Genomic DNA, 14341 nt, shown 5'->3' on the forward strand with positions numbered 1-14341 from the left:
TATAGAAACAAGGAAAAGGGAAGCCTCATATAGTCATATATAATGAATTTTATAAATATGTTGGTAGTACTCTATACAGTGGCGGATCCAGGATTTTCAATCTGGGGGTGCAAAAGTAAAAAACTAATTCCATTCAGATTTAAAATTTCAAAACATGACTGATTTTTTTTCTCTTTGTTTTATTTTATCAATTGTTCTATTATTTAAAATATAGTTTTATATATTTTTTTATTATAAAAGTTATTAAAAAATAAATAAATAATTTTATAGTGTCACTTAGACGATGAATTATGCATTTGAAATACAAATATTTATGTTTTGTTACTTAGGATTATAGTATTATATAGATATGAATATTATGAGATGAGTTTTATAATTACTAATTTATGATACTTTCATGTTAGTAATGAAACTTGAATTTATTGTAAACAATTATTAAAGTTTGCTTTATATTAGTCATATATGTATTTACTAAAAATAAACTATTTAACGGATTGATAACAAAATTAAATTGAAAAAGAGGTGGTATGTATTTAAACAAAGTTAATCGGAAGAAAAAAAAAGTTAAGTGAAATAGAAAAGTAGGAAAAAAGAGCTTGAGAAGGCTCAAACTCAAGCCAATGCCTTCAATACAAGCGTTCTTACCACTGGGTCATCGACAACTTTTGTTTATGTAAGACTACATATAATATTAAACACCACAGTTTTGGGGTACAGTTGTACCCCCTTGTTACTATGTGTATACGCCAGGTCTATATATATAACACACGCATGCAAATTTTAACATATGGACCGACAAACATTTTCGTAACAACAAAAATTACTACTCCATGTTTTACGATTTCAAAAAATAATTATTACTCTATGAATTATGAAAGGATGGTCCCATTTTATTAATATAGTAAGTCGTCATGGAAAACGATATTCACCAAATAATATGTTGGAGTTTAATATGGCAAAAACTGCAAATATGCTTTTGATAACACATACATGCATACATACAAGGACAGATTTCACTAACATGTATTTTTAACTATATTTTTCTTATTTCATGTTTTATTGGTAAAATATTAAATGCAATACTAGAATTACTCATTGTTTTATCCTTACAGAGTAGTTATTTTATAGTATTAGAAACTAAAACGACGAAATTAAAATCCATTCTCACGAAAATGTAAAATTTCTAATGAAGGTCCACACAATTTAATTACTATATCTCAATTATGCTGCTCATATCAAATTCCGTAGATATATACACGCAATATTATTTATTTATAGATTGTAAAATATTAATCCGATGACATAAAAATATAGGTGCGTCTCGAAATTGCATTGAAAGCTATAAAGAGGAAACAAAGTTGGTGAACATGTCACATTTCAAATATAAAATCAAGATAGGATAAATCTGGTATTCTTCACTTTATTGGGATCATTTTTTCCACACTCATTTATAGTATGTATATTACACAACTTATAATTTATATTAGGCAAAGACATTTAAAAGTCATTTAGCAATACTATTTAATTGCAAAATCGAATTCGCATGTATGTCATACATTAGCAATACAAAGATATTTATTCACATGAATACCTTTGAAACATAGGGTTATTTGGTTGTAAAATGTAAATTATGGGCTATAATTAAAGTTTTTCCCATAACATATAAAATCGGTGTGTAAGTACATAATTTTTTGTGTATTTAAGAAAAAAATGAATTCACATTTCAACGAGATCAAAACGACAAAAGATAGATGATGTGTCAAGTATAGTATCAAGACAACGTCATTTTAAAATTATGTTCAAAATAATATAATATATCGGGTTCAAAAAATAATAATACTAGCATGTTCTATTTTAATTTAATTTTTATTACAAACTGACATATAATTTTCGATTTCATTCAAGATTTGATTTGCTTGAAATAAAAAAAACAGAATACACCAATGTTACAAATGATTAGTGAATTACATATGCCCTAGCCCCTAAGGGTCGAATAATCCGTCGTGACAATGACTTATTTAATTCACCAATGTTAGTAAAATGGTTGGTAAACTAGCTTTCACATTCTAAACACGTTTACTTTACTTTGGAACCTTAAAAGAATATCATCAATCCCCTAAAATGGAATAAATACCCAATAATTAATTTGTCTTGAAATGTTTATTTAAAGCGAATTTGTCCTGGAATATTAATTTGGTGTAAAGTCACTTTTTTTTTTTTCTATTTGAAGGAGGTGTAAAGTCAGTTTAATTGAATCCTTTGCTTCTCATTTAATCATATATGAAGTGAATTTGTATTCTCAGTTGAATACCTATATACTGGATCAGCTCGAAAATGGGCTGACTTGGCCCATCAATTATTGAAGCTATGACAAATATCTGATTTGATTGGACCATGGTTAATGTTAATGGGCTTTACCTTTTCCATTATATCACAATATTTCAAATTTACCGGCCTTATTAGCTAAAAATTACGTTCTTCGAAGTTAAAGGTATAGTTAAAAAGCTCTTAATGATAATTAACTTTCTAATATCACATTATCACCCATAGTATTGAATTTTTGGTTTTAAAAAGTAGTAAAACTAATTTGAAAGTTGTTGATATAAAACTCTATTTTTATTTTTCTTTGGATTTATATACTCACATGCCATCAGAAATGCATCATCAAGAGTTTTCCATAGTAGGAGTATATTGTAATTTCACACCGGAACCTAAAACTAAGCATTGGCCAACGGAATTTAGACTAGTGCGAACTTACAAATGTTAAAAGTCTATATTAATTTCAACTAAAAATAGACCTTGTTAAAAATAAAAATGTGGGCATAGTTTGTATATAGGAAACTGATTCTTTTTGACGTTTGTAAAAAAATAAACTGTGAGTTTAATATCTCCTTATCTTGTTCTCAACATAAATTTTGATGAAAAAGCTATGAATGTCTTCTTGGGCTCCCAACTATGAAATGTCTTATTGGGCTCCCAACGTAAAATATATCTCCGTTACTCACTAAGCAATTTTGAATATCAATTATTCCAACAACATAATTGAAACATGTTTGCTACCTAATGCGCAATATATCCTTCCATAACTTCACATAAATTTTCTTAAAGCTACTTAAACCTAGCACCAATTGTACAATTAGTTGAATGGCGCAGAAGTTGGTTAACCATTGGCATAATAAAAATGGCGTTTACTTTGACAATCTGTATAAAACTATAAATAAGGGCATGCAATAAATATTACTGCCATGCAATAAATTAACTTGAGTCTACAAATCTCTCGGGCACCCATATAGTTTGTTTTAATTAATTAAAGCTCTTTCTTATAATAACGCGCAGCCCCACAATTATGACTTGTTTTATTAGTTGTTGAATAATATTAAGAGTCAATTTATTTCAATTAAGTTTGATGGGTATTATTCGTTTGGTAATAATGTAATAATATACTATATTTGTTGTAACGATATATACCGTAAATGCAAAATGTTTAACACAAAATTAATACATAGGTCAATTCGGAAAACTTACTCGCTCCTCCATTCACTAAAATAGTCCACTATTTTTTAGGGTCTCGATTTAGGGTCTACTTTCTTAATTTGAATGTCAAGAATATAGTATAAGGAGCATTTAATAAGGGCAATCTATAAAATAATTCATATGAATTACACTTTCAAAGAAATTTAGATGTTTCCAAACAAAAAAGTACCATAAACATAAAAGAAAAAGATTACTATGATATAATTGAAAATTTTGTCTTTAAAATGTTTTCCTTTGTGCTTTAGATTTTGGTCATTTTAAGAAATCAATGCAAGTAATTGAAAGTTTTGTAGTTTGTTCTAGTGCAAGTCATGTGCGTACAATGCAATAATAATTAAGATTACAACAAGAAGAAATTACTCTATCATTCAAACCTCTTTTCCATTTAAATAATGACTTAAAGCAAAGGAAATAATCAAGTACTAGCATTATATATGCTCGTAGTCAAAATTATTTGTTTAAATTTTAAGTTTTAGGTTCGATTTCCTTACTCTAGTTCATACACAACATAAGTAGCCATATAACTAGCATTTATTAGGGCTAAATCCAATTTTCTTATTAGCAAGGTCAAAAGTGACACGTGTCCCCTGCTGCTGAATATTCCCGATGATCGACAGCGACTCCTCCGTCCCCGCAAACGCAAGGCAGAATTTCCCTCTCCCATCCACCGGCATCAGGTAGTTCTCCGCCCGCAGCGGCAGCTTCTTCCCGCCACTGAACCGAAACGACACCGTCGGCACTTTGACCGAATTCAACCCAGAGAGATCGTAACACGTGTCCAGAATCGAGAACTCGCCGCCGCGCCGCATCTCCCCCGTCATGTTCCTGAACGCGTTTCGCAGCGCCGAATAAACCGCCGCCGGAAATCTCGTCACCGTCGTCCCCGAGTCCACGATCACCCCTCCCCTCCCCCGCCACCCGATCGCAAACGCGCCGCGCCGGATCGGGATCGCTCTCCCGCCGACGCTGATCCCGGTGAGTCTGACGTAGAGGTAGGTTTTTATTTGGGGGTTTTTCAGCATCGGCGCGACGATTGAATCCGCCGGCACGGTGGAATTGAAATCGAGAGTGGAAGACGACTCTGAATCGCGGTCGACTAGACAGTACGAGAATGAGGCCGCTTTGATTTGGGAAGGAAGAGATAAAGAGCCGCCGCCGAGGCCTAGGATTCCGGCGGAGCCGGCGAATAGGCCTTCATTGTCGTGGCCGCAGCCGATTGCGACGGTCAAGGCTTGTTCGCCGACGGAGATTGTCTCGGTGGCGAAGGTTCCGACGGTGGAGGAACCGTCGCCGTAGGATACTTGGTATAAGCAGTTTCCTCTTAAGCAAGCGGAGGAATCGAGCGCGGCGCATTGGCGGGAGGTGCAGGGGAGGGATTTGTAGGTGGCGGAGTTGATAGGGTTGAAGATGGGGTCGGATTGTGTGTAGCAAGTCGCGCAGGGGCGGCACTGGAGCCAGCTGACGTCACTGCCGGTGTCGATCGCCATGTAGAATTGTTTGGCGGGCCGGCCTACTCCGATTCGGGCGAGGTACTCGCCAGTACCTTGCCTGAATCCCGAGGTGACCGGGAATTTTAAGTTAGGGTTTTTGGATTTGGGATTGATTTTGGAGAGGAGGTGGCGGAGGCGGGATTGGTCGCGGGCGAGGCGGGAGAGGGTGAGGGAGGTGTAGTTGTGGTTGTTGTTGGCGGCGGCGGAGGAGAGGGAGTGGAGGGGTAGGGAGAGGGAGGGAGGAGGAGAGGCGGTGATGTGGTGGTGGTGGTTTTGTTGTTGGAGTGATGATTGAGAGAAGATGTGGCGAGTTTGTTGTAGTGAATTTGAGACGTCGAAGATTTGGAAGTTGGTGTTGCATGATGAAGGTGGAGAGATTAGGAGGAGGGATAAAATTAAAATGGTGAGAGAGAGAGAAATAGGCTTGTGGTTGATAGACATGGTTTGGATTTGGGTATGGAGATGAAGGAGCATGCAATTTCTTCATAAAAGTGACATGAAATCGTTTCAACCTTTTACTTAATGAACGCACATCCCAACTTATCTCTTGTTTGACATTAGTACACTGATCACGCAATACGTCCTGCGCTTTGCAAATGAACAAATACTCCATTTATCTCTAATTATTTGAGTTGTGTTCCATTTTAATCACATGTTTTTTTTTGCATAATAGATATACAAAACAAATACTCCATTTATCTATCTCTAATTATTCGAGTCATGTTCCATTTGAGTCACGTGATTTATTTTTTTTGCATAATAGCATTATTTTAGTTTCTCGGTTAATTGGTATACGAAATAAATTAACTAGTTGGTCCTTTTAAATCATCGGCTCTATTTTTCTGTAATGTTAGCTTTGTCCAATTGCAAAATAAATTGAAATGCAAATAGATATACAAAGCTAAGTGTTTTTTATTTTTCGTATCAAGCACACAGCATTCATGTCATCTTATACATACAAAATTATAGTATAAATTACTATCATCTTATATATACAAAACTAAATACTTGTCCATCTTGACTTAAATAATTAATTTCATTATAGTATGAAAATTATCCTGATTATTAACTGGCTAATTCCGACCATGCTATTTTAAGATAGATTTGACTATTTAGAGGTGGCCAAAAATTGGGTCGAACCGAGTCTATAAGACTATTATTGGTCTTCATTGTCGGGCCCAGAATTTAGTGGGTTTTAAATCTCAGAGCCCAACTCGGTAAAAAACTTTGTTATGTAGTACTCCTAGTATTTATTAAACCATTTGAAAAAATATATTTATCCAAAGTGTACATATACGTTTCATTCATTCTGTAACTATAGCAATTATTTTTAAAATCACTAATAATAGGGGGAAATGTGTGGACTGAACTTAAGTGGTCCTCTCCTATCATTGTATACAATAGGTCGATACATCATTATAATTGTGGAGCCGCACTAATATTAATATTATGATGAATATAGTTGATTTACCATTTACAATCTTTGAAATGAAGGAGATGTAGCTTGAAGTAGTGAATAAAAATACAGTGGTCCACATATATTATATCTCATTTTTTATTTTGAGATAATTTTCTTTATAATTACGATTTTCTTGAAACCTAGACCGTGGGATGCTCGACCTATTGACGTTTATAATAGTTGCACATACTGGTAGAAGTTGAAATTAGTGTTTTAGTTGAGAACAATACAGTTAATCCATTTATTTACATTAAAATAGGGACAGAACCAATGTGTGAATTGAGTCATTTATTTGTTGTTTAAACTCTGTGCGGAATTATAATATTAATTAAGTTACTAACGAACCACACCATTAATTCACTTAATGTTTTTTAAATTATTATATACGAATGTATATTATTACTCCATCCGTCCACCAATAAATTTTCATTTTACAACTTTCGCCCATCCACCAATAAACTTCTCATTTGTTTCTTTTACTATTTTTGATGATGAACATCACATTCTATTAATTTCATCTCACTTATATTTCACTATAAAATTAATAGCTTGTAAAAGTAGGACTCACGTTCCACCAACTTTTTCAATATAATAGATCAGGCTAGCTCTAATAACCTGGCAATGCCAGGCCCCCTAATTTATGGCCAATCGTCTTTCAAACTAAGGACATTTTTTCTAGTTCAGTTGGTCTTCAATGAGATAATTGCACATTATATCTTAGGTTTGATTCCTAACAAAGGTAGTACTCCATTAGAGTTTCGTTCATTGTGATGACTCTTTATGCGTACAAGCCTAGAAGGTACTACGCAACAAAGATTGACACAATTTATCCTCTTACTACTATGCCGGATGAGGGAAATGTCTTTTTTAATATAAGAATATATTTTATCCGTCTTATAAAAATAGAGATTTTAGGGAGTTTGAATATAAAATTGATAAAGAACTATGAGATACTGGAATGTTTTAATGTAAAATAGATAAAATATGAGAGATGTAGAAATAAAAAAAAAGTGATTGCAGTATTGTTATTGAATAATGAAGTGAATTTCATAAAAGAAATTTTTTTATTAAAAATAAAATTGATTCATTTTATAAAATAAAACTCAATGGAAGATGAAACTATCGTTGTGACCGATGGAGTTGCAAAATAAAGAAAAAAAAGGGAATTGGGATAACCGACCACATAACAGCCATGAGCACCACGTAACTAAAGTTGGTTACATTTTATTGTTTGGTTTGGTTGAATATTGAAGCCTTAATCCGTCGACAACATTCGACTGTCAATCCCTATTCTTCTTCCACAATTCTCTCTATTTTTTCCTTGATTCGTATCCTCCTGGATAATTTCCTGCACTATTTTGGGGATTTTCTTCCAGACAAACCAAAAAAACTAAAAAACAGAGGAGCAGAATACCGATTGCGATGCAAAGGGCTGTTGACAATGTTCTCGCTGTAACCAAAGAGTCAGTATTCTCTCCCCTTCTTCCTCGTTTCGCGCGCATTATTGATGCTTTAGTATTTCGTATTTTGCTTGATTAATTTGGGGCTGGGTTTTGGTGATCAATATGGTTTTATCAGGGAGCTGTTTCTTATTCTTTTAGTTGCAAATTTTGGTTCCTTTTCATTTCTGTTGGTAGAATTATGTTGATTATCATTGTGTGTTTCTTCATTGATGGAAAGCTGTGGCTTGAGACAGAGGATTAAATTAATTTGAGAATTTATTGTAATTAGCTGGCGGTTAGAGGGGTGTGTATGGAGACAGGTTTGCAGCAATTGAGTCAGATTTACGTATTGGATGAGGAGCTGCTGTGAGTGCATATGTCGCTGAATCAACACGTATTAGTCTTGTTTGTTGAATGGATTGGATATTTGGGGGGAATTAGTGGAGTATATTTTATTGCATTGAGTGGAAGGACAAAATGAATTTGTTTGCTCTTAATGTGAAGTTGACTCCGGAAATCCAAATGGAGCGTTTTATGTTCACCGGAGGCAGCGAATGGTTAGACATGAATACGAGAAGAATGAAATATGTCCAGCAAAGTAGAATAATGCCTTCTATTGTTTAAACGTGATGGATATTTTTGCATGTGCTACGATCAATATCCACCGAGTGCAAGCATTGTTTATGTTGAGCTGCTGAGGGATGTTCTTTGTGATAAAGTACGTAATACATTCACTTGATGCACAAATTAAGCCTTCACATTCAGGATAAATTTATCATTTTATCAAGAGGGAGCATTTGTGCAGTAAGGCATGTAAAAACAACATGAATTGCACCATGCTACTTGTGGGAAATACTTCATACTGCGTGATACAGTATATCTTCACATTCGTTTGTGAACGAGTTCCAGACCACAAACTATTGAAAAAAGTTATTTTGGTAGTTCTGGATCTGTCCTCCTTTACAAGATGTCAGTAGTTACCTTGAAGTTGTTGAAGTGATTCCCAAGCTTCCATACATTCATTTTATGAGCCATTTCTTCTCCTTTTTATATTTTTTCTGCATGGAAGACATTATGATACACCAGCCATCTTACAACTGTGGTTCTTTTCCCTGTTGATATGATTTAGGTCGGTAAAGACGATCACATATGAATCTCTGCACAATATTGTAAGATTTATAAATGGAGTGTCAGCTTTATTATTGTCTATTTTGCCTGGAAAGACTTCTATTCTTGAAGGCATTCATGGTTGGGAGCTTAGGCCAACTTTTCGTGGACCTCGACTTCCTCGTTGGATGGAGAAGTAAGTTTCATTTTTTTATATAAATTCTTTAAGGAACTGCAGAATTTTCTTTGTGTATGATTATTCAGCTTTCGTGTCTTATTGCATTCAAGTTTAGCAGATTTATTCATTATTATGTTGAGCTTCGCTCTGAAGATGACAGCATCTTATATTTGTTTCTGAAGATAGACCTGAATGTGCAGTCAACGACTGAATAGACACCTAAGTGAAGGATATCTATTTTTGTCTAATGTACTAAAATATTGATGAGACATGCTGCATATTTTTTCCCCTCATTTTGACTGTGTGGGATTGGGGACTGACCCATTTTGAAATTAACCACAAACTTGCTTAGTTAGATATTTTCATATATCTTTGTCAGGCTTGCATTTAGGTGCAGCTTTTGAATTTATAATTTACAAGGTATAAAAGATAGTCATTTATGTCTGAGTTGATAACTAGGTACCCACCCTGTTCTTTTGGTTGTATATTTCTTGATCGACAGGAAATAATGTTTTGAATGTGTGCAGTGGCGTATCGTCTTTCAATAAATTCATTCATGAAGTTTCTGTTGATTCTGACACGTCCTCAACTGTGGATTATTCATCCGATGGAGAAGAATGTGATATTTATCCTCCGTCTCCTCTGTCACAAAGTTCCCGAGTCTCACGAGAAAGTATTTTTACGAAACAGAACAGAAGCTGGATATGGTGGATAAGATTTATAATTTCATGTGTTTTGTATCCTGTGAAATTATTTTTCTTCCTACCACTTTATTTCATTAGATCAGATTTTCCTACTTCTAAAGCCCCCGTGAGGTCAGGAAACTATCCTTCAGTCCCACAATCTCCTAGAAGATTGCAAAATCTCAAGGATCATTTTGTTCAACGGGCCACTGATCGCAGACATGGCGTTGTCGAGGTATGCTCCAATGCTCATTTACATAATATTTTTCCAAGATGATGTGGGACCATGTTACAACTATTTCTCTTCCTGGCATACAATTGCCACAAAAGAATCTTAAGCATGGTCTCTATCTTGAGCACTGATGTTATGATACTGCTTTTCATTGATTATAATCCTGTGGTGCTTGAATGATACATTAACTATAACTCAATGGGAATGTGACATATATGATGTTGCCTGACTGAAGACTGATCGACATATGTACATCCAGTCCTCTTCTTTTTCTTGTCTGGCTCTCAACTTAATGATTAACTAACTACAACTCAACGAAAAAGTGAAATATAAGAGGAGGGCCAGCTGATTGACATATCTACATCTCTATTCCTGTTCCTTTTCTTGTCAAGTCCTCAACCTATATGCTTGAAATTAGAAATGATAACAAGAATGGTCATTTGGTGTATTTCTTATCATTGGACCATGAGCTTCCTGCACTTTATTTTGATAGTGCATAAGTTACTAAGTATGTCTTCATTCATACTTTTTTGTTTTTAGGATCTCCACCTAGCATTTGAGTTTTTCATAGAATCTGCATTTGATGTTGTTCACACGGCGGCCCATTGCGTGCTTTCTCCAGTAAATACCTTGAGAAGTGTATGCCAGTGGTTCTTCTCCAAACTCAGTTTTCGCCCTACTGCTGTTCTGTCAGATAAGGATCCAACTCCTTCTGAAAGGAAAACGTCTTTCAACCTCAATACAGATGCCAGGACATGTCAAGATGTCATAACAGAGCTTGGGTATGAGAAATGTGATCTAATGTTATCTTTTCTGTGGTCATTTCCTCTACTGTGCTTTCATATAAGGTGGCTAAATGGTGTTGTGTGTCGAGGCTCCATTTTTGTGGGGATATGCTGAACATTTTATCATTCATGCTCAGTTCCGCCTACTTGTGCTTGTATATTGAGGTCATGATGTGTAGTTCTTTTTGGCGTTTGGAACTTGACTTTTTTAGTGGCTTTCCACTTTAGAACAAACTGCCTTCCTCTGCCTTACGCTATATCTTTTGTCGTTTTCAAAAGTCACTGCCATCGGTGAATTATACGTTCGACAGTATATCTTTTTGTTAGGACCTCAACTATAAACTTCAAAAGGTTTCAATTGTCTTTTTCTGGTTTAGGTATCCTTATGAAGCTATCCGTGTGGTTACAGCTGATGGATACGTACTTCATCTGGAAAGGATGCCAAGGTTAGTGAGCAAAACACGTGATCAGTTGTTACTTTAATGCAATTTTTATCAGTAGCACTTTACCTCCTGAAAAAGGAAAAATAAAATTGCATTTTGATGTTTGTAAAATTATTGCAGGAGAGATTCACGAAAAGTTGCCTATCTGCAGCATGGAATATTAGATTCATCTATGGGGTGAGTTATGTCATAGATCAGTAATGATGATAGTAGTTTATAAAACCTGATATCATCTGTAATATCTCCTACTTAACGATGAAATGGTAAGTTTAATCTAAATCAATGGCCTCACTACATGCAAGGCTACAGCTCACATTGAATTTCATTTGTTACCTACCATATTTTGTATTGGACCTTGGAAAATGTTTCTGGCAATAACCAATTACTGTGTCTGCTCTAATGATTAGCACGATTTCAAATTTTCTTCTTATTTTTGAATCATCTAGCATCATCATATCATTTACTTTGTCATAATGTGACTGCCTAATATTCTTATCCGGGGAATAGAAAGAACAAAAAAGATAAGTTTCTGGATTACAAACAGATGTAAGATGAACAAAAAGGATATAGATTATGAAGTTAACCTTAGGGCTACCAGCATCAATTTTATGTCCATTTGTGTTTCATACTGTATATGTTATACTACTACATAATACTCCGTACATAACAAAACCAGGTAACCAACAAACTAAAAAAAAAATTAATCCCAGTTTACCATCTGACCATTCTTTGAGGTGCGTGACGGGAAGGTTTTATTTCATTATGATTAACTGAACTTTGAGTTTTGTTATGTAAATTGTGCCATCTTAGTATACCAATTAGTTGGTAAAATTGAAGTCTAAATGTAATTATTAGTATCGGATTTACTCTTAATAGTTCCTAATTATTTGACATGTCTTATGTAGTAATGCATTGTGAATTTTAATGGTGTTGTTATTTTTATACCTCCAAATGATTTTGTTGTATTTTACCTATATTCTAACAGTAGTATTTAATTTTTACAGTTGGGTGGCAAATGGTGTCGTTGGTTCTCCTGCTTTTGCAGCCTTTGATCAAGGTTTGTACAATATCCAAAAGCTAAACTCGGTTCTTGAACATATATAGCAAGTATAATTTGTGATATTGATTTTCATTCCCGCTCATATGAAGGTTATGATGTTTTTCTTGGAAACTTTCGTGGATTAGTTTCGAGAGAACACATCAACACGAAAATCTCATCCCGGCAGTAAGTGGCTCCTTTTTTGTGGCATACTTGACAATTTAAATATCAGATAATCATACAGAGTAAGTTTATATTAAGCTCCAACAATATAAAGGTAGCAAAGATTGTTCTATTGCTGTTCTATGGTATTGTTTATTATGTCTAGTGCCTTTTTTGGAGGTTTGACCTTATTATTTGGTTTAACCTTTTCTTAACATTCCTGATTAAACTGAACTTATGCAGATATTGGAAATACTCAATCAATGAGCATGGGACTCGAGATATACCAGCAATGGTGGAGAAAATACACGAAATTAAGATTTCTGAACTGAAGCCTCGCAAATCTGATCCCAAGGAAGAAAGTAACACTGATCAACCTTACAAACTCTGTGCAATTTGTCACAGCCTGGGAGGAGCTGCCATTTTGATGTACGTTATAACTCGTAGGATAGAGGAAACACCCCACAGACTGTCCAGAATGATCCTACTCTCACCGGCTGGCTTCCACCATGATTCTACCGTTGTATTCACTGTATCAGAGTACTTATTTTCTCTGATTTCTCCTCTCTTAGCACCTTTCCTTCCAGCCTTCTATATTCCCACTAGGTTTTTCCGTATGCTGCTAAATAAGTTGGCTCGCGACTTCCACAACTTACCCGCGGTTGGGGGACTGGTACAGACCCTCATGAGTTATGTCGTCGGTGGCGACAGCTCAAACTGGGTCGGGGTCTTAGGTCTACCTCACTACAACATGAACGACATGCCAGGCGTTGCGTTCAGGGTGGCGATGCATCTAGCGCAGATGAAGCGCACGAAGAAGTTTGCAATGTTCGACTATGGCAGTCGGGCCGCGAATACAGAGGTGTATGGCACCCCGGGGCCGTTAAACCTGGGGGAGTTTTACAGCTTGATCGACATCCCCGTCGACCTCGTGGCCGGGAGGAAGGACAGGGTGATCAAGCCATCCATGGTGAGGAACCACTACACGGTGATGAAGGACGCAGGAGTGGAGGTGTCCTTCAGCGAGTTCGAGTACGCGCACTTGGACTTCACGTTCTCTCACCGCGAGGAGCTCTTATCCTACGTGATGTCGCGCCTGCTGCTGGTGGGCGGGCCCTCGAAGCAGATGAACAGGACTAAGTCCATCAAGGTGAAGAGGAAAGATCTGTAGGTGAAAGCAGCCAAAGTGAACACGTGAGAGCTGGTTGTTTATCTCCTCATTGTAGGAGATGTTCAGCCTATGTACATACATAGAAAGAGATAGAGTTGGGAGTGCTTGGTGTTGTTAGTGAAGATTTAAGCCATCTTAGGTCTCGATTTCCTCCTCTCCTTTTTTTTTCCTGGGAATAGAAAACTAGAGACGTCAGTGTGGTTTGGAGCTAATAGCAAGCGCCTCTAGTTTGTGTTGTATTATGTCAAAAGTGTTGTATGTAACTTTAGACCTCACAATATTCTTGAGATGATGTATGTTGTACTATTATAATAAAAATTCAAACTATTTTTTTGTATTTTTAAAATTTATACTTCCGTCCACTTTTTAATTTTGATTCGTTCATAAAAATTACTACTAGTTTTCTTATCTATACATATATGGAAAGGGAGATGGTTCACTTCAGAATTTTTTTTAAGTTAGAACTTAGAACACATAATTATATCAGTTCACCTATACATTAATATCCGTTGGCATCACAAAGTATATCAACTCCCGACTTAATATCAATTTGTTGCTTCATGAATTAGAGTTTCTAACTCAATATCAGGAATTGATATATTTTATGATGCCATCT

At 35.5% G+C, this 14341-nt stretch overlaps 2 protein-coding genes across 3 annotated transcripts; one reads left to right on the forward strand and one right to left on the reverse strand.

Moving 5' to 3' along the window:
- Positions 1-3818: 3818 nt before the first annotated feature.
- Positions 3819-5586, reverse strand: LOC121761228 (protein ASPARTIC PROTEASE IN GUARD CELL 1-like). The gene has a single exon (XM_042156855.1). It carries the CDS (start codon positions 5496-5498, stop codon positions 4059-4061), a length of 1440 nt encoding a protein of 479 aa, XP_042012789.1. The 5' UTR covers positions 5499-5586; the 3' UTR covers positions 3819-4058.
- Positions 5587-7657: 2071 nt separating this feature from the next.
- LOC121762968 (lipase 3-like) lies at positions 7658-14062 on the forward strand. Of its 2 annotated transcripts, none has more exons than XM_042158995.1 (9): positions 7658-8643; positions 9055-9228; positions 9738-10128; positions 10666-10907; positions 11288-11356; positions 11474-11530; positions 12358-12410; positions 12503-12578; positions 12798-14062. In XM_042158995.1, exons 1-9 carry the CDS (start codon positions 8627-8629, stop codon positions 13723-13725), a joined length of 2007 nt encoding a protein of 668 aa, XP_042014929.1. In that variant the 5' UTR covers positions 7658-8626; the 3' UTR covers positions 13726-14062. The 2 variants fall into 2 exon arrangements, with proteins under 2 accessions (XP_042014929.1, XP_042014928.1); XM_042158994.1 differs by having other exon boundaries at positions 7659-7946.
- Positions 14063-14341: the final 279 nt, after the last annotated feature.

The sequence above is a fragment of the Salvia splendens genome, chromosome 13 (assembly GCF_004379255.2).
Source record: "Salvia splendens isolate huo1 chromosome 13, SspV2, whole genome shotgun sequence".
Classification (NCBI taxonomy): Eukaryota; Viridiplantae; Streptophyta; class Magnoliopsida; order Lamiales; family Lamiaceae; genus Salvia; species Salvia splendens.

Bases quoted from the DNA above. Each gene is read 5' to 3' on its own strand.
- LOC121761228 (XM_042156855.1), bottom strand. From the start codon at position 5,498: ATGCTCCTTCATCTCCATACCCAAATCCAAACCATGTCTATCAACCAC.
- LOC121762968 (XM_042158994.1), top strand. From the start codon at position 7,906: ATGCAAAGGGCTGTTGACAATGTTCTCGCTGTAACCAAAGA. The intron at 7,947-9,054 runs GTCAGTATTCTC...GATATGATTTAG, and splicing joins GTTCTCGCTGTAACCAAAGA to GTCGGTAAAGACGATCACAT. The intron at 12,579-12,797 runs GTAAGTGGCTCC...GAACTTATGCAG, and splicing joins ACGAAAATCTCATCCCGGCA to ATATTGGAAATACTCAATCA.